Source organism: Colobus angolensis, unplaced genomic scaffold (genome assembly GCF_000951035.1).
Source record: "Colobus angolensis palliatus isolate OR3802 unplaced genomic scaffold, Cang.pa_1.0 Scaffold5, whole genome shotgun sequence".
Lineage (NCBI taxonomy): Eukaryota > Metazoa > Chordata > Mammalia > Primates > Cercopithecidae > Colobus > Colobus angolensis.
In genome coordinates, this window is record NW_012118487.1 from 19,638,115 (window position 1) to 19,664,557 (window position 26,443).

At 38.6% G+C, this 26,443-nt stretch overlaps 1 protein-coding gene across 1 annotated transcript in view; it reads right to left on the bottom strand.

Moving 5' to 3' along the window:
• Nucleotides 1-26,443, bottom strand: part of ANXA10 (annexin A10) — a 102,962-nt gene that overhangs the window by 33,972 nt on the left and 42,547 nt on the right. The window contains exon 3 of the mRNA XM_011959646.1: nucleotides 16,066-16,160. Coding sequence (XP_011815036.1) covers nucleotides 16,066-16,160 — 95 coding nt within the window. The remainder of the gene's footprint in view (nucleotides 1-16,065; nucleotides 16,161-26,443) is intronic.

Below are 26,443 nucleotides of genomic sequence, written 5' to 3' on the forward strand. Positions count from 1 at the left end.
AAAAAAAAAAAAAAAAAAAGAAAGAAAGAAAGAAAGAAATGCTCTATACCTTGATTGTGCTGTGTTCAAACTGCATCAACATAAATGAATTTTATTTTATAGAAATTGTATTCAATATTCTGAATTTTTAATTTTAAAATGTTATTTTGGCATTTATAATTTTTTTTAATCTTCAGTTTATCCACTTCTTTCAAATTTATATGCCATACCACTTGATCACTGGTTTCAAGTTATTTATCAGGTAATTTAGTAGTTTTAGCATTTTTTCCACACTAGTGTACCTTAGAAAAAATATGAACTTCATCATTAATATTGGTGCCCTAGAGGAATGATTCTTTAATAGGACTGGGGATAGAGGTGACATGAGAATCCTAGGTAAGAGGAAGAGTTTGTAAAATTTATTCAAAATTAATAGAGTCTCCTGTTTGGGGGCCAAGTGTTTTTCCCTTTACTCCAGCTAACCATCACCAGGATGGATAAAAACGAGAAATATGTACTTAAAAGCAAGGTGGTCACCTACTATATATAAACTAAGGGCTAACTTGAGAGAGACCCTTAAGGGCAAGGCAACTTACAGAATTGTATGGATGTATAAATGAGAGAAATTATTCATAAAAGGAAGGTTCATGGAAAGCCTAGTTGTGAGGTAAGCCTTGAACGATGAAGTGGGATTTGGTCAGGCAAAGGCATAGGAGATACCAACACTAAACAATGTTTCACTACAGAGAAGGTACTGTTCTGGGTAGAGTAAAACGTGCATGTGAAGTATACAGCTAGCTTCCAATAAACGTTGGGTTGATTTGAAATCCGAATATTTCAAAAGAGACTTTGGATGTCCTTGTAGTGCAAAGGGTATATCCTGAGGCCCTAAAATGGAAAGTTGAGTAGGCCAGGCAGAAAAGTGTGATGATTATCATAACAACCAGCATTTACTGAATGCTTAATATTTGCCAGACAGTATTCTGAATATTAGAATAACTGTAATAATTTATTACAACAACCCTGTGAGTTAGGAACTGTATTCATTCCACTATGTAGACAAGAAAATCGGGTACACAAAGGCGACATAGCTAGCACCAGCAGGAAGCCACTAATTACATGCCACCAAAGTGATGAACATAGCAAATAGGTGGTACCTGTGGCATGCTTTTAGGCATTCTTTAATAAATCTGGTGGCAGTGCGTTGAAGGTTTGAATGCAAGTGGATCAATTCAATATACTTTTATCTCTACAGGATAGTGGCACTTGACAGTTGATAGAAAGGTAGAAACATTAAAATGATCATCTCTTCCGTGGACCTTCTTCTATCCCTAAGTGAAGTTGATTATTTCTTCGTCACCACTGCTTTATTTTTGCATTTATTATATTTCAATGACCACATTATATGATAAATATATGTGCATATTTCCCCTAAAAGTCCATCAGGACATGGACTTTCTCACAAATTCTTCAAAATTCAGCATCTAGCTCTAGCAAAGTACTGAGTGCACAAAATATGTAGAGTACAGTGTATAAATAATACATAAATGAATGTATAAGCAAATGAAAGAATAATGGATGAATGTGGATAAAGAAAAACTTGGTAAAGGATAAAAAAGGCAATGTTCGAGCTGAAGATGATGCAAACATTGCAAAAGTTTGTTATTTAACCTTTAGTCACATTTCTTTGATCACTACTCCCACCCCACACATGTATCACAACATATTTCTTCCCTTTACATATTATATTTTTATACTAATACTGAACTGCAGACTGAGATTAGTAGTGCCACAAGATGGCGCCTGTATCTTTGTTTTTATCTCAGGTGCACGTGCGTGTGCGTGTGCGTGTGTGTGTGTGTACACAGCTATACTTACAGTGAACTAATTTTGTAAAAAAAAGTAATATAATTTTAGGAAAATAAACAATATCAGATATCATCTAATGTTAGAATGTACAGGTTCTGGAGGTAGGGTGTTTAGGCTTGAATCCTCACAGTGCAAAATACCAGCCGTGAGATTCCAAACACGTTCCTTAACTTGTTTGTGCCTGTTTCCCAGTCTGCAAAGTGAAAATAATCACAGCATCTGCCTCGCAGGGTTGATATAAAATGTTAAAAGATTTAACTCAGGTAAAATTCTGAAAATATTTTATGGCATAGTATAGGCATCGATATATGTCTTTCTAACCTCACAAAACCTCAAGTAACTTGTTGCAAATCAAACATGGTTAATTAGTGTCAATGCCAATACTAGGTTGTTTCCCTCTCTCCCGTCCCCCATCTTTGTCTGTCTCTCTTCACCTCGCAGTTTCCTGTATTTCTTGCAACTTTTACTATATCCCAAGCTTGTCCAACCTGTCTTATTTTGTTGTTGTTATTGTGGGGTTTTTTGTTTTTTGTTTTTTTCTTTAGGCTTTTAGCAGCTTGAAGCCACGCTTTTTAGTTTCTCTAGTGATAAGCAGAAAAGAGGGATGGGGGAAGGGCCTTTACTGGCCCAACCAGAAACAGAAACCGAGAACCTATAACTGTGTTTTTCTCCTTAGATACCCCTGCTATGTCCGATTGTCCATGGATTCTATTGTCTCCAACTTACAAATCTATCTAGAAACTGATGAATTGTTACTGCTTTTACTGCTACAATCCTTACCCGGGCCACCATTATCACTCTCCTTTGTTAAATAGCCTCTGGCTGGGCACAGGGGTGCGTGCCTGTGTTTTGGGAGGCTGAGGCCAGCGGATTGCTTGAGCCCAGGAGTTCAAGACCAGACTGGACAGCATGGAGAAGCCCCGTCTCCACAAAAAATGCCAAAAACTTGCTGAGTGTGGTGGCATGCACCTCTAGTCCTAGTTACGTGGGAGGATGACCTGAGCCCGTGAGGGTGAGGCTGCAGTGAGCTGTGATTGTGCCATGGCACTCTAGCCTGGTGACTGACTGTGAGACCTTGTCTCAAAGAGTATATATAAAATATTAAATAAGCCCTATGAGTTATAGTTGATTTAAATAAAATATATTTTATATAAATAGAATTGCTGGGTGGCTATATATATGTGTGTGTGTGTATATATATATACATATATAATTTACTTATTTATTATATATACAAAATAGCCTCCAAGTGAGTTTCTCTTCTGTCCTTGTACCTTGCAGTCTCTGTCAACACCCCTGAAAGTGTGATCCTGGGAAAATAAAAATCAGATTAGTTACTCCTGCTCAAAATGTTTTCTCTCACTCCACACTCCAAAGTGAACTATACCATTATTTTATACAGGTGATCTTAGAAGAAAACGAACACTCAGAGTGTTTTATTCCCATGTAAATGACAAAGTCCTTACATGGTCAGCAAGATACATGATCTTTTCTTGGTAACTTCTGTGACTTCATCACCTACAATTCTCCTTGCTCCTGAGTTCTCTGCTCTGGCTACAGCGGGCTTCTTCCTGAACCTGGAACAGCAGACCTGCTGGAGTCAGGGCCTTTACTTTCGCCCTTCACTCTGCCCTTAATGTTCTTCCCCTAGGTATTCACAGGGCCCACCCCCTCTGCCTTCTTAGTGAAGCCTGCCCTGTTTATCCTATTTCAAATTATACTCCATCTCCCAACACTTCCTGTATTTCTCACTTGGCTTCTGCTTTTTTCCAAAGCATTTATTGCCTGCTATGCATGATCTCTCCCACCCAGGTAGAGCAGGTAGAATGTAAGCTCCATCATGCAGAGCTGTTGGTCTGTTTCCTTCACGGCTATTTCCCCAGCCCATAGAACTGTGCCTGCGACATAGTAATCACTTATAATATAGGTACAAAATGAATGAGTGAATGAAGACTCCTTGTAGTTCAACAATGATTTGTTTGGAGTCATTTTTGGCAATTTGGACATAAATAAGTGAAGGTCCTTATCATCAAGCAGTTTTCTTCAGTGGAGAGAAATACAGGAATTACAATTAAATTACAATACAAAATTTGGTAAGTGCTATAGTAATGGGAATAGCATGCTATTATCAGGACACTGGAAGAAGGTGTTACTTTCAGTTGGGAAGATAAATATTGAATAATATGTTTAAATAACTAAACATTGCAAGTTCAAAGTGGAGCCTTCAAATAGGTTCTCTAATTAGAGTATTACATTCTCACTTGGACTTATATACATATACCGCTTTTCAAATGCAACATTTGGAGCGTGACTTTCCCAGGCCTGACTGCCTCTGCTTTCCTGTTTTCTGAAGACTTGCCCTAAAGCAGACTCTGCTGGAATCACAGCTTGGCCTTACATTAAGCTAATGAGTACTTGCTTTGCAAATTGAGCTGTTGTGTTGCCAATGAAACTGCAGACTACTCCTGCTGCAGCTATTCTAACAACTCCATTTAAATTAAAAATAAAATGGCATTTTCTTATTTCTTATTCATCTTACCTTTATCTTATTATGGATAAACAGGGGCAAGAAATAGAAGTAAGACTAACATTTTTCTTGTCTGAATATGCTCAGAAGAATAGTTTCATATGCTTTTCACTTATATGGCTTTTTCTATTATTATTTAAAATGTTATTTGCTGTTTAAATATCAATGATGCATGCTGTATAAAGTGAAATTTAGAATTTGTCTTAATTCTATCTCCCTCCCCCAGTGGTCACTATGTAAATACTTGCATAATTTTATATTATATTGAAAAATTAAAATGAAATCCCAAGTCCCTCAACTGACTGCATGAACCCCTTGCTGGCCAAGAGGGCCCCAGAGCAATCTTGAAAACTGAGTTCCTAGCAATGATGGGGGGGAAGGTAGAATACACCTTATGATACCCCCTCCCTAGCTCACTGCCTTTCTTTCCTAGGAGTTAACCAGAAACCAGCCCTTTGGAAAGACTTACTCCACCCCTGATATCAACCAACCCTCTTACACTGCCCCTCCTTTTTGTGATTTAGACAAAACAACCAGCCAGCATTCTTTCCTGGCTAGAGACCACCGACCACTGAGTGGTTCTGGCCAGTCTACGGAGGATGTGCAGTGAGGGTTTTCTGTCACCTTTCAGTGTCAGAGGGCTGAACATTCCACCCTTGCAACATGCTAACACTACCACGTTTTGAACATGGATCCCGTGCAGAGGTGTGAAGCTTAACTGCGCATGTGCGTGTTTCTCCTTTCGTAAATATTCATGACTCCTAGAACTCATTGAATATGTATACTCAACCACCCTGTTCCGCATAAATTCCTGTCTTATTTCTGGCTATCAAAGTGTCTGTTTCCAGTTTTGGGCAGGAGACCATGCTTCCCAGTCTATCAGAATGGCCACCCTGCAGGCTACAACCTTTTATAAAAAATAAAGCTTCCCTTTCCAAATTTATGAACCTTGTTATTCTTCAGTTGACAGTATTATAAAAATGTTTGTGCAAGTTGCTTTGTCACTTTGCAGTGGTAAGAGAATATTCTTTCGAATAACTTCATTTTACAGATATTTTTGGAGTTTACATTATGATTTAATTTTCAATGAAATTTGGGGTTTTTTTTTGTCTGATAATAATGATAATACTTTGGTCTTCTAGACACATATAGTATATTAAAGCTAAAACTCTCCCCTTTCAAATACCTGATAAAAAGTAACAAAAATATTTTTAACAGTATACATGATTTCAGAAGAAAGAGAAACAGCTTGATGTAAAAATCAGGGAAAAAATGAAAACCAGAAGATAAGCAAGTGAGCTGACCTTGGAGATGATCCTGCAGGTGACTGGGGAAAGTAGAGGTTCGTTTTGAGAACTATTTGGTTTGAGCTTTAATGCCTAATTTACGGCACTCTATGAAGAGAAAAGAACATTCACTGGGCAACGCAACACAGGGAATTAAATCTGAAACCTCCCATATGAGGTTGCTATCCTCAAAGGGTTGTATCCTCAGGAGCAGAGTGAACTAGAAGAAAAATATCATTCAGCATTGAAAGATTGGCAGAAAGCTCATGCTTACTACTCATTGCCTGGGCTTTGAGTAGGAGAACATTTTCCCTGATAATCTGAAACAACTGATCTGTGCTTTCCTTGGGCTTGAAGCTCGAATTTATTTAACTCATATGAACTGAGACCTCCATTTAGAAAAACATCATGAAAGCTGATCTTAAACTGGTGGTTCTCGTGGAACAGAAGAAGCAAATGCAAAACCAATCTTTAGAAATTCTCGGACACTCCAGAACAGAAAAAGATTCTCCCTAAAGAAACAAAAAAACAGACCCATCTCCCAGATGATATAGTGGACTCAGCAACAATCAGAATTGAAACCCCATGAATTTGAGATCATTAATAACAATCTGAGGGAATACTATGAAAAAAGTTAACAGACTTTTTAAAGAAAGCAAATAAAATTCTAGAAATTAAAAACTAAAAAGAGTAGCTAACAAAAAACTAAAATGAAATCAGTACATTGGGAAAATACATTTTAAAATGACAAAAATATTCTACATATGCAGACAAGAAATATATGGTATTTATATGGTAACATAAAGTTAACAGACTTCAAAGAGTGAATTAGAAGGATAGACTTTGGTCTAATAGGATTTACAGTAGGAGAGAATGTGGACAATGATGGAGAAACATTATTTCCAGTCTTCCAGAATATGTGAATCCTCAGTTATTTAGACAAAAAATATACAAGCCTGTTGACTACCACAGTGAAACTACAGAATACCAAAAATAAAGAAATATATCTTAAAAGCATCCAGAAAATAACAGAGAATCTATAGAAAAAAGGACCAAAACAAACAAAATATCTCTCAATGTCAGAAGAGTTTTCTCAGAAGTGTCGATAAGGGCCAGAAAAAACAAAAAAACAAAAAAACAAAAAACAAAAAAAACACTGAAGTTATATTTGCAAAGATGTGGGAAAAAATAACTAGAATTGATCCCAGAATTCTATAGCTATCTAAACTAATATTTAACAATGAGAAAATAATAAAAATATTCTCAGGAAAAGACTAAAATAACTTAACATTCATTTGTTATTTCCAGGAAAAAAGGAACTATTAATGAATGTCCTTTTGAAAAAAATCACATTGAAATCAGAAACACAGAATTGGGTATTAGAAGAAAACTGTACAAATAAATTAAGAATCACAAATAAAACTAAAGAAACACTAATTTATACAATGGCATAATAATGACTAATTTGGGGGAGTATAAAACAAGGTGGAATAAAAATACTGGGCAAAAATTATATACACCTAGAAAATTTCCCCAGCTTTTATGTCAATTACAGGAAAAAACTTGAGATAAGAGATGTTCTTGTGAACATAGGCAATAAAAAAAAATTTTCATGGCCGGGCACAGTGGCTCATGCCTGTAATCCCAGCACTTTGGGAGACCAAAGCCGGTGGATCAAAAGGTCAGGAGTTCAAGACCAGCCTGGCCAAGATGGTGAAACCCTGTCTCTACTAAAAATACAAAAATTAGCTGGGTGTGGTGGTGGACACCTGTAATCCCAGCTACTCAAGAGGCTGAGGCAGAGAATTGCTTGAACCCAGGAGACGGAGGTTGCGGTGAGCTGAGATTGTGCCACTGCACTCCAGGTAACACAGCAAGACTCCTCTCAAAAAAAAAAAAAAAAAAGTCACATACGGGTCAAACCCAAATCACTCAAAGGGCTCAAACCCCTTGACTGTGACAGAAATAACTGTGATTCTGACCTCTGACTCAAGGGCTCACAAAGCTAAAACACATGGGGTAATGATGAAGTTGCCCCCGATGGAGAATGTTGTGCAGGCCAAAACCATTGGAAATTCATTTGATTGAGGTGTGCACAGCCACTGTACAGGAAATCAACGTGCCATGCTGACTGATGCAGAGCCACTGTCTCCCTCATGTCCCCTGATCTTTTCCTTCCCTCTACACCAACTTCTACTGCTTTCAGGAAAAAAGTGAGTGAAGGTGGGACAGAGATCTTCCTGTTCCCATTGTGGATTAGGGCCATGCACATTTGCCTTTGTGGAGCTGGAGGACTCAAGGATATGTGAATTTGTTGGATGCAGGTGTCCATGTCACCATTCTACCTGGGCTCATCATGGGTGAAAGTACACCCAAATTCAAAGGATGGGTTTGAGCAAGGTTTGAAATGGAGAAGGAAAGTCAAAAAACCTTATGAATGGAGACCTTTAGACTAGTGTAACTTCCACTGTTGAATGTACTTGGTATTCATGTTTACTTGTTTCTTCTGTGAATGCTCCTAAATAGCAGAGGGCATGCTTTCCGTGGGAAAACAGCATATGTAAGAAGTGCTACTACCTATGAAGCCCCATAAGCCTGATGATCACTTTCAGGTACAAGTTTCTATGATAGATCGTTTGCTGATTGGAGCCTCTGGCAAGGGAAAGCAGTTTCTCAAAGGTGACTTTTGATGTTTTAAACTTGTTGCCTTCCTGATACAATTCTGGGTATATCCCTTTTGAAAAGCAGCTACTGGTCTCTACTGGACTTTTATAGAAACTGAATGCCTGATCCATGCAGGCCTTGTGACCCCGATGCCTGACATTCCCATATTGGAGTAGGTCAACTGGGACTCAATGAGTGGCAAGGTGGAAGGAAACCAGCCAGTCTCACCTGTCAAACAGAAGTGGTACATCGAAGAATCCAGTAGACCTGGACCCTGCAGTGTCTTGCATTTACATGAAAAAAAAAAAACAAAGAGATGACTATTCCTTTGAGGGAAACTGTTGGGGAAATCAGCAAGCTGCTGATTCGATGGGGACCTCAATCTGTTGCCCTAAATGCCATGGCCTGGTTCACTGGCGATTCAGATGAGCTGAAACCAGATAGTGTCCACTGGGCTGCTGTGGCTGCTCAACTCAGAAACACCTGTGCAGAACCAAAAATGAATGACTACTGCCCCATGGGCAGAAATCAAGGCTATTATAGCTCTGGACAGTGTTCCCCTTGATAAACTCAATCTTTGTATTCACTCTTGGGCTTGTTAGCCTTTTCTTTGGGTTAACTCTTGGAAAAACACAAACCACATATTAAACAGGAGTTTCCTTCTGTAGTCTGTGGGGAAAATTGCAGGTGCTGATAACTTTTGTGTCCTTCTTGCAGCTGTCCACAGTAAGGGCTGATTCTCTGATGAGACCAACTGGAATCCAGGTGCTGATCTAGCCTGCATTGCTCAGATCCACAATTGCTACCTGGATTAATCATCAGACTGGGCATGTGGTAAAGCATTCTATGTTTCTGATGCCAAGGTTACCACCACTTGCCAATCTTGTCACTTTCGTCAAAGGTTGACTTGCATTTTTCCTGGCAAAGGAAATCACAGTTCATAGGATATTGCCCCTGCAGTTCTGGCAGATGGATTGCTTCAGACTTTGAGCACCTCATAGGCTCCTGCAGGTCCTCAGAAATGATAACACTTTTTCAAGTTACAATATTGCTGTTTCAGTTCAATCAGCTGACTTCTGCCCATCAGTGTGGCCCATGAAAATAATCTGTGCCATGTGTTTGGCTTTCTAGATTACTTGAAGTCTGACCATCATGCAGTTTTATTAAAAATGCCACTCAAGGCTGGGCATGGTGGCTCATGCCTGCAACCCAGCACTTTGGGAGGCTGAGGCGGGTGGATCATCTGAGGTCAGGAGTTCAAGACCAGCCTGGCCAACATGGTGAAACCTCGTCCCTACTAAAAATACAAAAAATTAGGCAGGCATGGTGGCATGCATCTGTAATCCCAGCTACACAGGAGGCTGCTTGAACCTGGGAGGTAGAGGTTGCAGTGAGCCAAGATCATGCCACAGCACTCCAGCCTGGGTGACAGAGCAGGACTCTGTCTCAAAGAAAAAAAAAAGCCACTCAACAATAGACTAAGAGTCAAGGTATTTGATGCTCTCCACCACCCCTAGGCTTCTGGTATTGCTGCAAATTGACCAGCTCAGTAAGACTTCTGACTCTTATCTTCTTGACCTTTGTCTGGCCTACTTAGCTTAGCAGAGAAGTTTGGTTCTGGAATTCAATAGTTCCTGGAAAATATTAACCTCCTTTCAGTTTCTTGGAAAATGACCATGATGGAGGAAGAGGGTCATATAAACCTATTTTTAAAATTTGGGATTTCATTCTGACCTTTTCTAAGCATGATGCTTCTTTCTTTCTCTTAATACCGAAACTGCCTTTGCAAAACTTACAACCGAGGCAATTACAGTGAAAGAGAGCTGGCCTGACTCCATCTTGCTTCCAACGTCCAAGCTGTACTTGTTTATTCCTGGTCATAGGCTGAACTAACTTTGGGAGGAAGTTAGGTTATAGCTTAACTTTGAAACAAAGATGGTAACAGCTCTTTTCTAAAATAAATCCCCTAGGCTGCCTTTGCAAGACTAACAAATTAGCTACAAGATGAGAAATTATGGTTTAGGAGTCTTGCAGCTGGAGGCTGTGACATTCTGAACCTCCCTAAATTGTTCCTCAGGAAAACATCAGTATTATACACTTGATCTTAGCCAAAGGGCTGGGAAGCAATACCACATCAGTATTATAAAACCTAGGGTGAGTGTTTGAGATATTTTGCAGACCCTGTACTCAGTGGATTAGCTGGCAACACCCAGGTTGATAAGCCGGCTCATCTGGTCTTGTGGCCCCCACCCAGCAACTGACTCAGTGGAGGACAGCTTTGACTCTCGTATGATTTCATTTCTGAACCAGCCAATCAACACTCCACACTTTCTGACCCCTACCCACTAAATTATCCTTAAAAACCCCAGTCCCTAAGTGTTTGGAGAGACTGATTTGAGTAATAATAGAACTCCCGTCTCCTGTACAGCTGGTTCTGTGTGAATTAAACTCTCTCTATTTATATTCCCCTGTCTTGATAAATCAGCTCTGTCTTGTCAGTGGGCAAGGAGGAACCACTGGGCAGTTACATTACCAACCTCAGGGTGTCCTGGTTGGTCTATTCTCTGGGTGGCAGCCTAATCAAAAGTGGACATAGGAATTCAAACTCAATTCTGGATCAGTCACTTGGATTCTCTCTGGAATCATAAGGATAAGGATCATTGTTTTGGGTACACTATGTGTGGGACGTAATAGCTTTCTGGAAATTGTATACAAATGGCTTTGTCCCTCTTGTACCTGACCATTCCATATTAAAGTTCTAGGTGTAAGTTGGAAACGATAGAAAAAAACTGAAGTTACACCTACTGGAATGGAACAGGTCAATTTTCTAGTGGTAGAGTAAGAACAACAATTGGACACAGTGGCTCGTGCCTGTAATCCCAGCACTTTGGGAGGCCAAGGCGGGTGGATCACCTGAGGTCAGAAATGCAAGACCAGCCTGGCCAACATGGTGAATCCCTGTCTCTACTAAAAATACAAAAAATTAGCTGGATGTGGTGGCACGCTCCTGTAATCCCAGCTACTTGGAGGGGTGGGAGAGCTGATGCAGGAGAATTGCTTGAACCCAGGAGGCAGAGGTTGCAGTGAGCTGAGATCGTGCCAGTGCACTCCAGCCTGGGTGACAGACCGAGACTCTGTCTCAAAGAAAGAAAAGAAAAGAAAAAAAAAAGAACAACAATCTTGGCACTTGGAGAGAGAACACCTAATTACACCATTTTGGCCTTAGAGGCATTCAGGATTGCCTTAACTCACTGGCTAAGACTGTTAGATGATAGGCTTGCCCTGGACTTCCTCCTGTGGGTCAGGTGAGGGGTATCTGGAGCTCTAGCATAGGGCTTGGAGTGAGTGACAACTTTAGATTAGGCCCTCTTGAGTAGTTGACACTTAAGCAAAACCTTGAAGGATGTGAGGGAATTAGCAGTATAGATGTCTGCCCTTGTAAGCCTGAGTGTTTGCTCCATTGAGAACAGTGGGCATTACTGAGAAGTTGTGGAAGAGACAATTTAATAGTCAGATAACCTTGGTTCAAGTTTTACCTCTGGGCAAGTCAGCCCAGGCACTAAATTACTTAACCAACAAAGTGGGTTAAATGAATGACAGAAACCAGCATATTTTAGATGGGATAGTCCCTGTTTTAGATGAAAAATGAGAAAATGAATTGCATCAATGCTGAATTTGAACTCCTTCAAGAATCATTGTCTGTTTGTTCTTCTTCCCATTCACAAGGGCATTTTATTGTTCCCTTGGTGTCACTGCATTGTTTTTAACTAGCGCTTGCTTTGGTGGGGAAGATCAGAAGTGTGAATTACTTTGATAAATATGTCAATCAGTAGAATTCCAAGTGGATTTTCAGTTGAGTCTAGGGATTAATTTCTGCAATAGGTGAGGCAAAACTGATGAAATTCAGCCACTGTGCACCAATGTAAACTGTCAAGTAAGAAGTGTTTATGGAGCCTGCTGAGAATTGTACTTCACTCAGCAGCTAAGAAAATGATTCTGTCAACTCTTGATTATTCTTGTTAATGAAAATTTAAAATATCATTGTTTAACATAGGGGCTAATGTGTACATTCTCACCACAGAAAGGGAAAAGTAGCAAGAGATACACGTTGGCCAGGTGGAAGAAGAAATGTGAGCAGTGGTAGATGTCAAGAAGACCTTACTGATGGTCAGGGAAATTAACCTGGTGGCAGCCAGGGCAAGGAGTGAGGGAAAAGAGAAATCTAGGCAATTGGCATAGATTCATTCTAACTACAGAGTGGATAATGAAAGGATGATTTTCCTTTTCTTTTAAAAAAAAGTAAATAGGCAGAACATAATGCCTTAGATGCACTGATTCTGTAAACGAAATGCCTTTTCTATGCCAGACCGAGGCTGGGCTCTGGAGGGATAGCAGCAAATATTACAATCCCTGCTTTTCCAGGAGATGACAGTGTTCTTGGCAAGATGTAAAAGTGAACCAGCACAACCCAGTAGCATTATGCACAAGGACCTCTTGGAACCAAGCAGGAAACACAGAGCAGAGGGTGAGCGTGACGGACTACGAAGGTTTCCAGGAGCAGTCAAAGCCTGCCTGAGTCTTATCGGAGGAAATGCAGTTAGATGCACCTTTACAATGTCATTCAATAAACATTAATTAAGCAATCTTGGTATGCTAGACAGACATTTGTGGTAAGCTCTAGGATGAACAAGAACCATCCCAGCTTTCAAGGCTTTAGACTGTGGTAAAGTGAAACAGATACAAACAAACTCACAGAGGTGTCGTTAGTTACTGTGAGGAAGTTACAAAAAGGATGTATTAGCAGCCCAAGTCTGTTCCACTCCATCTGGTGGGGGGCTGTGAGGTCTTGTGTCCAGTACTTGGAAGGATGATAGGTGTCCAGCATGTGGTATTGAAATCAGGTTATTGCAGATAGATAAAACAACGTGACTGGAGGTGAGGGGCAGCCATGGTGAATTTGAAGGACTACAAGTAGAGCAGTTCCATTTGGCTGCAGGTGAATGCTGTGTTAGGGAAGGGGAGAGGGATGAAGATGGAGAGCAGGAACAAAGCAAGGAAGGCTTTGTGCGCCCTGAGAAGGCATTAGGTTTATTCCATGTGTAGGAATACGTGTAGGCAGATGGCTAGACATGAGCAGGTCCGGAGCCTTTGAGAAAGGAAAAGCTTGGGAAGTCTCAGGCCCAAGGGACTACTCACCATTTACATATTAATAGCATCTCTAATGTTGGAATGGGTGGACAATTAGTCAACTGAGAGCAGAAAGAAAGAAAAAGGGCAAAGAAGAAATTCTTAAGAGATATACAGGCACAAGTACAAATTTGACTGCTGTAAGACCTTCCTGGGGTGGCGGTAATGAGCAATGCAGCCATTACATAGAATTCGTATCCAACACCTGGCCCACGCATGCACACCGACTAGTAGTAAGTGAGGGCCCCACAAACCTGGGGTGGAAACTAGGCAGGGAAAAGACAAGGGCTTACGGCAGGAGGAGGAAAACTAGATAAAGAAAAAAGGCAGAGACTTGAGACAGTGCGGGAAACGTGAAGAAAAATCCAATGTTGTAAAAACCCAACTCAGGATTCTGCTGGCCCATTCTCTTTCAGCAGCCTGCTCTGCCTCATCTTTCAGAATGTCCCGTCCCTTTAAATAAACTCTCTGCTCCCTCTTTCCCTTCAAGTAAAGATTTCTGCTGTCTTTGAATTGTCACTTGGCCATTATCTTATTCCCAAGATGACTAAGGACTGAGGATTCCCCATACTTTTGAGTAACGCATGGAAACACGGATATTTGTAGGGAGAAACAAGATAAACATTCAAGAATTAAAGTGACACAGTGATGTGTGAAAATTTAGATTTTGAGTCATTCTGGCTACAGTTTAGGGATAGACTGGAGTGGGAAGGGACTAGGGGTAGACAGGACCATTTAGGAGTTTCAGCATTAGCCTGGGCACAAAATGATGAAGATCTAAATCAAGACTGTGTAAGTGAGTTTAAAGAGAGAAATGTGTGAAGAGAAGTAATTTATAGAACTTGCTAATTGATAGCAAATGACAAGGGTATTTCAGAGGAAAGAGGCAAACGTGACTTCCAGTTTTCCAGGCAGTGCAATTTAGTGTATCAGCCAAGGTTTTCCAGGAGGTATGAATTATTCAGCAAAACTGAGGGTTTAACAAACTCTGAGACTTTATATGTACAGTGAAAAGTTCTTCACTAGAGTATAAATTCTTTAGTAGATTTTAAATTCCTTGAGTGTAAGTACTTCATTTTAAAATTGTTTTAATCTGCTTTAGCAGAGTTTTGTAGAGCTTGATAAAGTAATGTTTTCAGGCTAAATTTAACCTGATATGTAAAAAGCAAAAAGGTATGTAAACTTTGGGTTAAAAGAAAAGTTACTTAAAAATGACATTTCTTGTCTGGGCATGGTGGCTCACGCCTGTAATCCCAATACTTTGGGAGGTCCGAGATGGGCAGATCACCTGAGGTCAGGAGTTCGAGACCAGCCTGGCTAAATGGTGAAACCCCGTTTCTACTAAAAATACAAAACATTAGCTGGGCGTGGTGATGCATGCCTGTAATCCCAGATACTCAGGAGGCTGAGACAGGAGCATCGCTTGAACCCAGGAGGTTCAAGATCTTGCCATTGCACTCCAGCTTGGGCAACAGGAGTGAAACTCCATCTCAAAAAAAAAAAAACAACAAAAAAGACATTTCTTACAGCACTATGCATATTAAAACAATGTTAGATTACCAATGATACAACTTTTATAGTTTTTATATTCTCTTTCAAAAGAAAGCTAGTACTGGTGTCAGTGGAACATAGGCTGAGGTAACAGTTTATGTGGAAAAGAAGGTATAAACTGGCCTTCTACTTTGGCTTAATTCAACTGAGGTCACTACTGGTAGTAGCTTTTGGATTATTAAGTCAATCTAAAGCTGAGGGATATCTTTTATTTCATCTATTATAGTTGTGCGAAGACTGGGGTTTAGAGGTGGAGTAAATTTACATGGATTAACTCTACAGAGAAATTTTTAGGCGAGTGTTTCATCGATAAAGCTCAGCTGAAGAAGTAATTGTTGTTTCAGGCTCTTTTGGCCTGAAGAGCTTTTGTTCTGAATTTGTGCTTTAAATGCATAACAAAAGCAAGGAATCTTTAATGGTACTTGCTTTGAAATTAGAGTGTGATTACTTTAAAACACTATGGATAGTTTTATTGCCTTAAACTATTGTTAAACTGCCGTTCTTTGTTCATGGTCTCCATAGCTGCATGCTGGTGAAAGGAAAAGCTAGTAGAGAATTCACTTTGGTTGAGAGTCAGGTGAGGACTTGCAGGGAGCTGTAGGAAAGGCTGTTATATTTTGACCTGGTGATCATTAGTTTTTTATATGCCTTCCCTAAAGCTCTACACAGGGGCGTTCCCAGCACAACACTTTAAGCCTAATTGGACCCACTGGCAATGTAAGGTTCTCAAAACTTTTCATTTGGGGACACTGAATGATTTTGGGGAAAGAACTTGTGGTCACTGATCAGTGTGATTGTGAACATATCTCACATGTATATTTGTTTCATAATATAGATTTTATTCCTCGAAACGTGCTACAGGAATATGAACTGTTTCTGACATATAATGATGTCTGAGATATCAGCAATCTGTGAGATTGAAAAGAAAATACCTATTATCCGCGAGTGTGGTTAGTTCTCAGGTGATTGCCCTAGAAATAGGTCAAGATAAAGTGACCTTACCCGGCCGTACATGCTCTGGTATGCCTCTGCAATCATCAGCCTTTGTGCATTGCAGCGCTGAGTCAGAATGTTGATCAGCATGTCTTTGTCACAATCTGGAAAAGAATAATATTTGAAGATTAGTAAAGTTGCTACTTTGTAGTTGGGAAGAATCCATTATCTAACGATCATAACCAGTGTGCAAGCATTATCCCTGATGACAGTTTACAGCAGGGAACAATTTTAACTAAAATTGGAAATCATGTAATGATGCTTGATGAAGCCTGGATCCTTCCTATCTCCTAATTTAGTGCTATTACTACAAACTAGGCATTGAAGGAACATTCCTCAAAATAATAAAAGCCATATATGACAAACTCACAACCAACATCATACTGAACAGGGAAAACTTTCCGCCTGAGAACAGCAACAAGACAAGGATATTTCCTTATCCACTCCTATTCAACATAGTACTGGGAATCCTAGCTAGAGCAATCAGGCAAGAGAAAAAAATAAAAAGCACCCAAATTGGAAAAGAGGAAGCCAAACTATCTCGGTTTGCTGATGATATGATCTTACCATCTTATAGAAAACTATAAAGACTCCTCCAAAAGACTCCTAGATTTGATAAATGACTTCAGTAAAGTTTCAGGATACAAAATCAACATATGAAAATCAGCAGCATTTCTACACACCAACAACGATCAAGCTGAGAACCAAATCAAGAACTCAATTCCATTTATAATATCTACCAAAAATAAATAAAATATCTAGGAATACATTTAACCAAGGAAGTGAAAGGTCTCTATAAGGGTAACTACAAAACACTGTTGAAAGAAATCATAGATAGCACAAACAAATGGAAAATTATTTCCTGCTCATGAATTGGAAGAATAAATATCACTAAAATTATTATACTGTCCAAAGCAATTTACAGGTACAATGCAATCACTATCAGTGCCATTTTTCATAGCGCTATTTTTCATAGCACAATCATTATCAGTGCTATTTTTCATAGAATTATGACAAACAATCCTAAAGTTCATGCGGAGTCAAAAAAGAGCCTGAGGCCAGATGCGGTGGCTCAAGCCTGTAATCCCAGCACTCAAGCCTGTAATCCCAGCACTTTGGGAGGCCGAGACAGGCAGATCACGAGGTCAGGAGATCAAGACCATCCTGGCTGACACGGTGAAACCCCATCTCTACTAAAAATACAAAACATTAGCCGGGCGTGATGAAGGGCTCCTGTAGTCCCAGCTACTCAGGAGGCTGAGGCAGGAGAATGGCATGAACCCAGGAAGCGGAGCTTGCAGTGAGCCGAGATCACGCCACTACACTCCAGCCTGGGCAACAGAGCGAGACTCCATCTCAAAAAAATAAAAAGAGCCTTAATAGCCAACACAATCTTACACAAAAAGAACAAAGCCAAAGTCATCACATTACCTGATTTCACACTATACTACAAGGCTATGGTAATCAAAACAAGCATGGTACTGCTATAAGAACAAGAGAAAACAAATAACTCTAAAGTGGGCAAAGGATATGAACAGACTTTTTTTTTTCCAAAAGAAGACATACAAGAAGCCAGCAAACATATGAAAAGTGCTCAACATCATGAATCAGCAGATAAATGAAAGTTAAAACCACAATGAGATACCATCTTACGTCAGTCAGAATGACTATTATTAAAAAGTTAATGTCCGGGCACGATGGCTCATGCCTGTAATCCCAGCACTTTGGGAGGCTGAGGAGGGTGGATCATGAGGTCAGGAGATTGAGACCATCCTGGCTAACATAGTGAAACCCCGTCTCTACTAAAAATACAAAAAATTAGCCAGGCATGGTGGCAGACGCCTTTAGTCCCAGCTACTCAGGAGGCTGAGGCAAGAGAATTGCTTGAACCTGGGAGGTGGAGGTTGCAGTGTGCTGAGATTACGCCCCTGCACTCCAGCCTGGGCAACAGAGCGAGCCTCTGTCTCAAAATAAATAAATAAATAAATAAATAATAATAAATAAATAAAATAAAATAAGGCAAAACAATAGATGTTGGAGAGGATGTGCAAAAAAGGCATGCTGAAAGACTGTTGGTGGAAATGTAAATTAGTATGATCTTTATGGGAAACAGTATGGAGATTTCTCAAAGAACTAAAAATAGAACTACCATTTGACTCAGAAATTTCACTACTATGTGTACATACTCAAAGGGAAAGTAATCATTATATACAAAGATACTTGCATTTATATGTTTATTGCATTAGCATTTATAATAGCCAAGATATGTAACCAACCTAAGCGTCTATCAACAGATGATTGGATAAAGAAAATGTGGCATATACATACCATGGAATACTACTCAGCTATAAAAAAGAATGAAATCTTGTCTTTTGCAGCAACATAGATGGAATCAGAGGCCATTATCCTAAGTGAAATAACTCAGAAACTGTCAATTACCATATGTTCTCACTGATGGGTGGGAGCTAAACAAAGGCTACACATGGACATATTGAGTAGGATAATAGATATTAGAGACTCCAAACAGTGAGAGGGTGGAAGAGGGGCAAGGGTTAAAAAATTACCAATTGGATATGTTGTTCAGTATTGAGGTGATGGGTACACTAAAAGCACAGACTCCACCAGTGTATAATATATGCATGCAACAAATCTGCACTCGTACACCGTAAATCTATAAAAACATTTTGAAAGGAAAATAAAACTCCAGTCAAAAGCACAAGGGAGTGAAGAAAATATAGTGTCCCTTCAATCAGCTCTTATTCCACCAAAAATGGCTTCCTTGACCTTTAAGCTGATTAGTGTTTAAATGGGAGCAACATCTGGTATTTGGATTTATGTCCCCACCTGGCTACCCTGCACAACTTTGGGACACTGCTTTCTGCATCCCAGCTGCTCCAGCTCCAGCCTTGGTTAAAAGGACCCGAGATACATCCCAGGCTGCTGCTCCAGAGGGTGCAAGCTGGAAACTGCCAAGGCTTCCATGTGGTGTTAAGTCTGCGAGTGCACGGACAGCAAGAGTTGAGGTTTTGGAGCCTTTGCCTAGATTTCAAAGGATGTATGGAAACACATGGATGTCCAAGCAGAAGTCTGTTGCAGAAGCAGAGCCTTCATGGGGAACCTCTACTAAGGTAGTGTCGAGGGAAAATGTGGGGTTGGAGCCCCCACTCTGGGGCACTGCCTAGTGGAGCTGTGAGGAGAGGGCTGCCATCCTTCAGACCCTAGGATGGTAGATGCACTGACATCTTGCACCATGCACCTGGAAAAGCACAGGGACTCAACACCAGCCCTTGAGAGTAGCCGTGGGAGCTGAGCTCTGCAGAGCCATGGGGGCGGAGCTTCCCAAGGCCTTGGTCCACCTTTTGCATCAGTGTGGCTTGGATATGAGACATGGAGTCAAAGGATATTATTTTGGAACTTTAAGATTCAATGACTGCCCTGCTAAGTTTCAGGCTTGCACAGGGCCTTTAGTTCCTCTGTTTTGGCTGATTTTTCCCCTTTGGAAAGAGAGTATTTAGCCAATACCTGTACCCCAATTGTACACGGGAAGTAACTAACTTGTTTTTGATTTTACAGGCTCATAGGCAGAAAGGACTTGCCTTGTCTCAGATGAGACTTTGGACTGTGGACTTTTGAGTTATTGCTGAAATGAGTTAAGGCTTAGGAGACTGTTGAAAATGGGTAATTATATTTTGCAATGTGAGAAGAACATGAGGTTTGTTGGGGGGACAGGAGCAGAATGATATGGTTTGGATTCCTGTCTCTTTGCAAATCTCATGCAGGATTGTAATCCCCAGGGTTGGAGGAGGGGTCTGGTGGGGGGATGAATGGATCATGGGGGCAGATTTCCCTCTTGCTGGTCTTGTGATCGTGAGGGAGTTCTCATGAGATCTGGTTGTTTAAAAGTTTGTGTCACACCTCCCCTTTCCTCTCTTCCTCCTTGTAGGAAGGCCACGTAGGATATGCCTGCTTTCCCTTTGCCTCCTGCCATGATTGTAAGTTTCCTGAGGTCTCCCCAGCCATGCTTCCTGTATGGTCTGCAAAGCCATGAACCAATTAAATGTCTTTTCTTTATAATTTACGCAGTCTCAGGTAGTTCTCTACAGTAGTCTGACAATTGACTAATATTGCATCTTTCTGGTTGAATAGAGACATATGGCTTATAATGAACACATATTAAGGAGAGAGGAGTAATAGAGAAGGAAATCATGAAAGTACAAGGCATCTGTGTGCCTCTGAGGGATGGAGTGAACCTGTAATGCTTTTCATGGAATATCGGCCACCCTGTCTATCTCCTCCTAATATAGACTGTTTCTGGTCTGTGTATCCTTCACTTCTTCATGTACCAACACACCAAGCTAATAGACCGGTTTAGTGCACAACTAGTTTGGATAAATTTAGGTGTAATTGTAGTCATAGTAGAGTCAGCAATATGACATTTACCTTTCCCTCAGCTTGACTAAAATTTAGACAGGTTTCTTCCAACTACAGACTCCTAACCTCCCTTTTATTAGAGCATTTATTTTTGAAAACATGCAATTTTAAATTCTTTCTCTGCGTCTTAGAGATGTAAATCTCCTCCCAGCCTCTTGCAGTTTGACAACCCACAATTGTCTTTCTCAGGAATATGGGAGCCATCCTTTTGAAATGTAATCACTGGGAAGACAGAAACTGTATTTCCTATTTCCCAGTGCCTGTGTGAGGACAGGAACCTGACTTTGTTAAGTGCCAATTAGCAATCACAGATAGTCTAATCACATTGACCAATGCCCTCCCTGCCCAACATCCTTCAGTTCTTTCCTACTATCTCACCATACTGCTTAAAAACTCTCTTGCCTTTGTTTCATAGGATTTGAGTTCACTCTCTCTCCCTTCTTGCAATGGTCTTGATCCCTACTGCAGAAACTTCCTTGCTGTTTAATTCCATCTGGTATAATTTTTCTTTGACAAGGGGAGATATATAATGGAGATGGGGAGAAAAATGAATTGAAAAGCTAGAATGTTAACCAAATCATCTTTTTTTGAAATTAAGTCCATCCTGGATGGGCTTAGGATCACAGGAAGGCTATGAATAAGGTGCTGAAATATCCAGTGAATGAGAACAAGTGTTAAGAATTCACAAAGATGACTGTACCACTGAAAAGCAGGGGGAGCCTCAGGGTATTTTATGCACAGACAAATGGTCTGAAAGCTGTAACAGGGAGGGAGGAAGGCCTAGAACTGGCTTCAAAGATAGAAATTAATGGCTACTGAGAGAAAAGGCCGACTCCACTGAAAAGGCATAGAGAAAGGTGATGTCTGCCTCAAGCCTGGTTAAGACCCTGAACTAAAAGGCAAAAAATAAAAAATAAAAATAAAAAAAATAGCTGTGGAGGAATCTGTTAATGGCATGATGGACATTCTAAAGTGGACATATATTTAATAATAAATAGAAGATTTTAAAATTACTTTCTATGTCTTATTCTTACTGTTATCACATTTATGAAATTATTATAGTCTCGTTTTTTGTTCTTGTTCTGTTGAGATTATCCACAATCTAGCCCTCTGAATTTCTCTCTTTTTAAGTTTTCATGGCAATTCTTGTTTATTTATTCTTCTGGAGATATTTTATATGAATCTCAATAATTGTATTATAATTTTTAAATTAAAATAACTAAATTTAGGAATAAATTTTGTAAGTGTTGTCTTTCTGTCACTTACATGATATTTCTGCCAACCTATTATTTAAGATTGTTTCTTTTCTTAATGACTTAGTAAAGATTTGCGGAGCTTTTTGCTAATGACAAGAAGCTTTATCTTGCTAAAGTTATTTATATTTGCACTTCTATTGATATTCCCCGTTATGTTGTTTTTGTTTTATTTCCTAACACATAATTGCTTAATTGAAGAAGTGATATTGATTTTTGTGTTTACTTTGTATCCTGAAAAGTTATTGAACTCTTATAATATTAAGTAACTTTTTATTAATCTTGAATTTCTAGATACATAATTTCTTCTTCATATAATCAAAACTTTGATTTCTTCTTTGTAATCATTGTATGTTTTTCTCTTTCTTCTCCTACTGCTTTAGGTCAGGGATTTTTAAATAATTCATCTTTTTCTGATTTTTAATGGAAAATTTGGGCATAATGAACCATCACAATTTTATCAAATTTTATTTTGTACAATTGACTCTTGTTGTATGTGGTATTTATATTCTACAAATTTGTCATGAACACTGAATTAGTAAATACTGAACTACTGTTCCTAGGGAAAATGCAGGGTTAGGTTTCTGCAACCCTGTGGTTACAATACTTTTGTCAACTGAAATGTCGTTTGCATTATGTTTGTTTGCAAATGTCCTTATGAAACAAGCGTCTTGTTAGCATTGAAAACTACCGTTCCACATATCCTTCTCCTGTATAAACATTTAAGAAATATTTTTAAAGCTCTTCTATAGCCTCGTGATCTACAGACTTTTTCTAACCTGCCACCCGACACTTTCAAAAGAAAGCTAACCACTTTATTTTTAAAAATTATTAATTTTGTTAGCAGTTAGCATCTCACGAACCCACAAATTCAGCTATTTTTTCATCTTTTCCATACTTCATAATGTAGAATAGATGTTACTTCAGCATTTTCCAAACAGCACCGTGCATATATCAATACATTTTCTATTCTTTTTTATGGATGCACTGTTTTATTAATTCATTAACATTAAACTCATGGCCAACAGTACTATAACTAATTCTCGAATTTTGTTTATGTAACACACATTTTTTTCTTGAATACTTCTTTTTGTGCATAGGAACACACTAGGCAGTACTTCAACACTATGCTTAGGGCCATTTTAAACAGCACAATCACCAAGCAAAGCATACAAATGCAAAATTGTGTCACTACATAGACTGCATAAAGGATTTATTTACAGCATGAAAGCTGAAAGAAGACGGCAGAGGTCACCTTGTTTGATTTCAACTGAGAATATGCATTCTAGTGACTAAAATTTTTCACCGCTCTGCACTTGTCTGCAAATGACCATGAAATATCTGTGAATATTGATTTGGGGATTATAAAACAATTTTAGTGAGTAGATAAATTTGTAAATATAGCATTTGTGAATAATGAGAATTGACTGTATGGTCAAATAGGTAAAAGTGGTCTCCTAGGCAAGAAAATAATTATTACTAAAATTTAAAATTATTTCTTAATTTTTAATTTCTGTGGTTACATAATAGGTATATATATTTATGGAGTACACAAGATGTTTTGATACAGGCATGCAATATGAAATAAGCACATCATGAAAAATGGGTTATCCATCCCCTTAAGCATTTATCCATTGAGTTGCAAACAATCCAATTACACAGTTTTAGATATTTTAAAATACATAGTTATCATTGATTATAGTCACCGTGTTGTGCTATCAAATAGTATGTTTTGTTCATTTTTTCCAACTATGTTTTGTACCCATGAACCATCCCCAAGTCCCCAACAGCACTCCACTACCCTTCACAGCCTCTGGTAATCATCCTTCTACCTTTTTATGTCCATGTGTTCAATTGTTTTGAATTTTAGATCTCATAAATAAGTGAGAACATGTAATGTTTATCTTTCTGTGTCTGGCTTATTTCACTTAACATATGATCTCCACTTTCATCCATGTTGTTGCAAATGACAGGATCTCATTCTTTTTTGTGGTTGAATTGTACTCTGTTGAGTATTTGTACTACATTTTCTTTATCCATTTATCTGTTGATGCACAGGTTGCTTCCAACTCTGAGCTATTGTAAATAGTGCTGGAACAAACACAGGAATGCGGATATGTCTTTGACATACTGATTTCCTTTCTTTTAGGTACATACCCAGCAGTGGATTTTCTGGATCACATGGTATAACTCACTTTTTAATTCTTTTTGAGGAACCTTTAAACTGTTCCACATAGTGGTGGTACTAATGTACATTCCCAGCAACAATGTACAAGGGTACTCTTTTCTCCGCATTCGTGCCAACATTTGTTGCTGCCTGTCTTTAGGATAAAACTCATTTTAACTGAGGTGAGGGAAACTATTTCTTGATAGCACTAAGTGATCTACAAGAAATCAACACTAAAGACACAGAGAGATTAAGAATGAAGAATGAAGAATTATATAACATGCTAATGCAATCAAAAGAAAGTTGGAGTAGCTATATTAATTTTAGACAAAGAATACTTCAAAGCAAAGAAAATTATCAGGAATAAAAGGGTTATTACAAAATGATAAAAGGGTCAGTTTTCCAAGAAGATATAACAAACTTTAATATGTATGTACCAAACAACAGAGTGCCAAAAGAGATGAGGAAAAAAATAATAGAATTGCAAAGAGAAATAGAAGAATCCACTGTTATTCCTGAGCAATTTAACACCTCTAGAGTAATTTGTTAATTACTAATTAACATCTATAGAACACTTATTGCCACAAAAGCAGAATACACATTCTTCTCTAGTTACATGGAGTATTAACCAAAGTAGACTACATTCTGGACCGCAAAATACATCTTAACAATTTAAAATAATAAAAAACGTACAAAATATGCTCTGAGGCCACAATGAAATTAAACTAGAAATCAGTAACAGAAAGACAGCTGGAAAAATCCCCAATACACATAGATTAAACAGCACACTTCTAAATACACATGGGACAAAGAAGTAGTAACAAGAGAATTTTTAAAAATTTCAAACAAATTGAAAGTAAAAATATGACTCAAAATTTATGAGATGCAGCAAAAGCAATGCTTAGAGAAAAATGTATAACATTGCATTTAGAGAAACAAAAAGAAATCTGAAATCAAGAATCTAAGCTTGCATCTTAGGAAACTGGGAAAAGAAGAGCAAATTAAACCTAATGTAAACAGAAGAAAAGAAAGATTACAGCAATAATCAATGAATTTGAAATTGGAAAATCGAGAGAAAACATCAATGGCACCAAAAGCTGTTTTTTTTAGGGAAAACATCAATAAAATTTATAGGCCTTTAGCTAGGATAAGGAAAGAGAGAGAGAAAGCAAGAAAGGAGAGAGAGAGAGAGAGACAGAGAGGAAAAAAACCTTACTAATATCAGAAGTGAAACACGAGCCGTTACTACCAATCTCAATGGACATTAAAATCATAATAAAATATTATTAACAACTCTAAGGCCACAAATTTGATGGTCTAGATGAAATGGATCAATTTCTTCAAAGACACAAGCTATCCAAACTCACAGACAATCTGAATGGGCCCGTATCGATCAAAAACTTAAGTCAGTAATTTATAACCCACAAAATAGAAAGCACTAGGTCCATATGGCTTCACTTATGAATTCTACCCAACTTTTAAGAAAGAAATATCAATTTTCTACAATCTCTTTCAGAAATCAGACGCATAGAGAATGCTTCATAACTCATTCTACTAGGCCAGCATTATCCTAATACCAAAATCAGAGAAAGGCACAACAAGAAAAGAAAATTACTGACCAACATTTCTCATGAGCATAGATAGATGCAAAAATCCTCAAAACGTTTGAAAATCAAATACAAGAATGCATACAAAGCATTATAATTCATGATTAAGTGGATTTATTCCAGATATGCAAGGCAGGTTCACCGTTTAAAAATCAGTTAATGTCAACCATTGCATCAACAGGAAAAAGGAGAAAAATCATGTGATTATATCAATGGATGAAGAAAACTCACTTGACAAAATCCAATACCTACTCAAGATAAGAAGTGTTAGAAAACTAAGAATGGAGGGGAACTTCCTTAACTTCATAATGAACATTTTCAAAACTCCTATAGCTAACATCGTACTTAATGATCAGAAAGATCAGGAACAAGCTGAGAATGTCTGCTCTGAATAGCACTGAGAGTTTCAAAAAAGATTAATTTTGACTTGTGTTCTCCTTCGTCAAGATTTAGGAATGTAGGTTAAAAATGATTCGGTTGTCCAGGATCTCACAGGGCTGACCTAGCAATTACACATGTTAATAGACACAAAATAATAATAGTCATAAGAATTCATGAGCTGGAAAGTATCTTCAAATGATGAGAAATTGGAAAGTAGACTGCATTATTAGGGAATGTTAACTAAGAAGTGCTTCCTTTTGTAGATGATGAGTAAATTTTTATACAACTTGAAGCAATTTATATCAAAGATACTCATTTTCATTTGTTTCAGAATATGTTTTTGCTTTCAGATTTTTCTAAATAAAACACAGTAACTTAGAAAAACATTAGTAATTGTCTTTTTCAATAACACTTCGCCAGAGTCATGGGGATGGATAGACCTTTAAAGCAATTTGAGCTGTGTTCATGCTCTGGCATGCTACAGTGGACGCCGTGCAATAAAAGCCTAAACCTCTTAATGTACTTCAGCCTAACACACTGACAAGCAA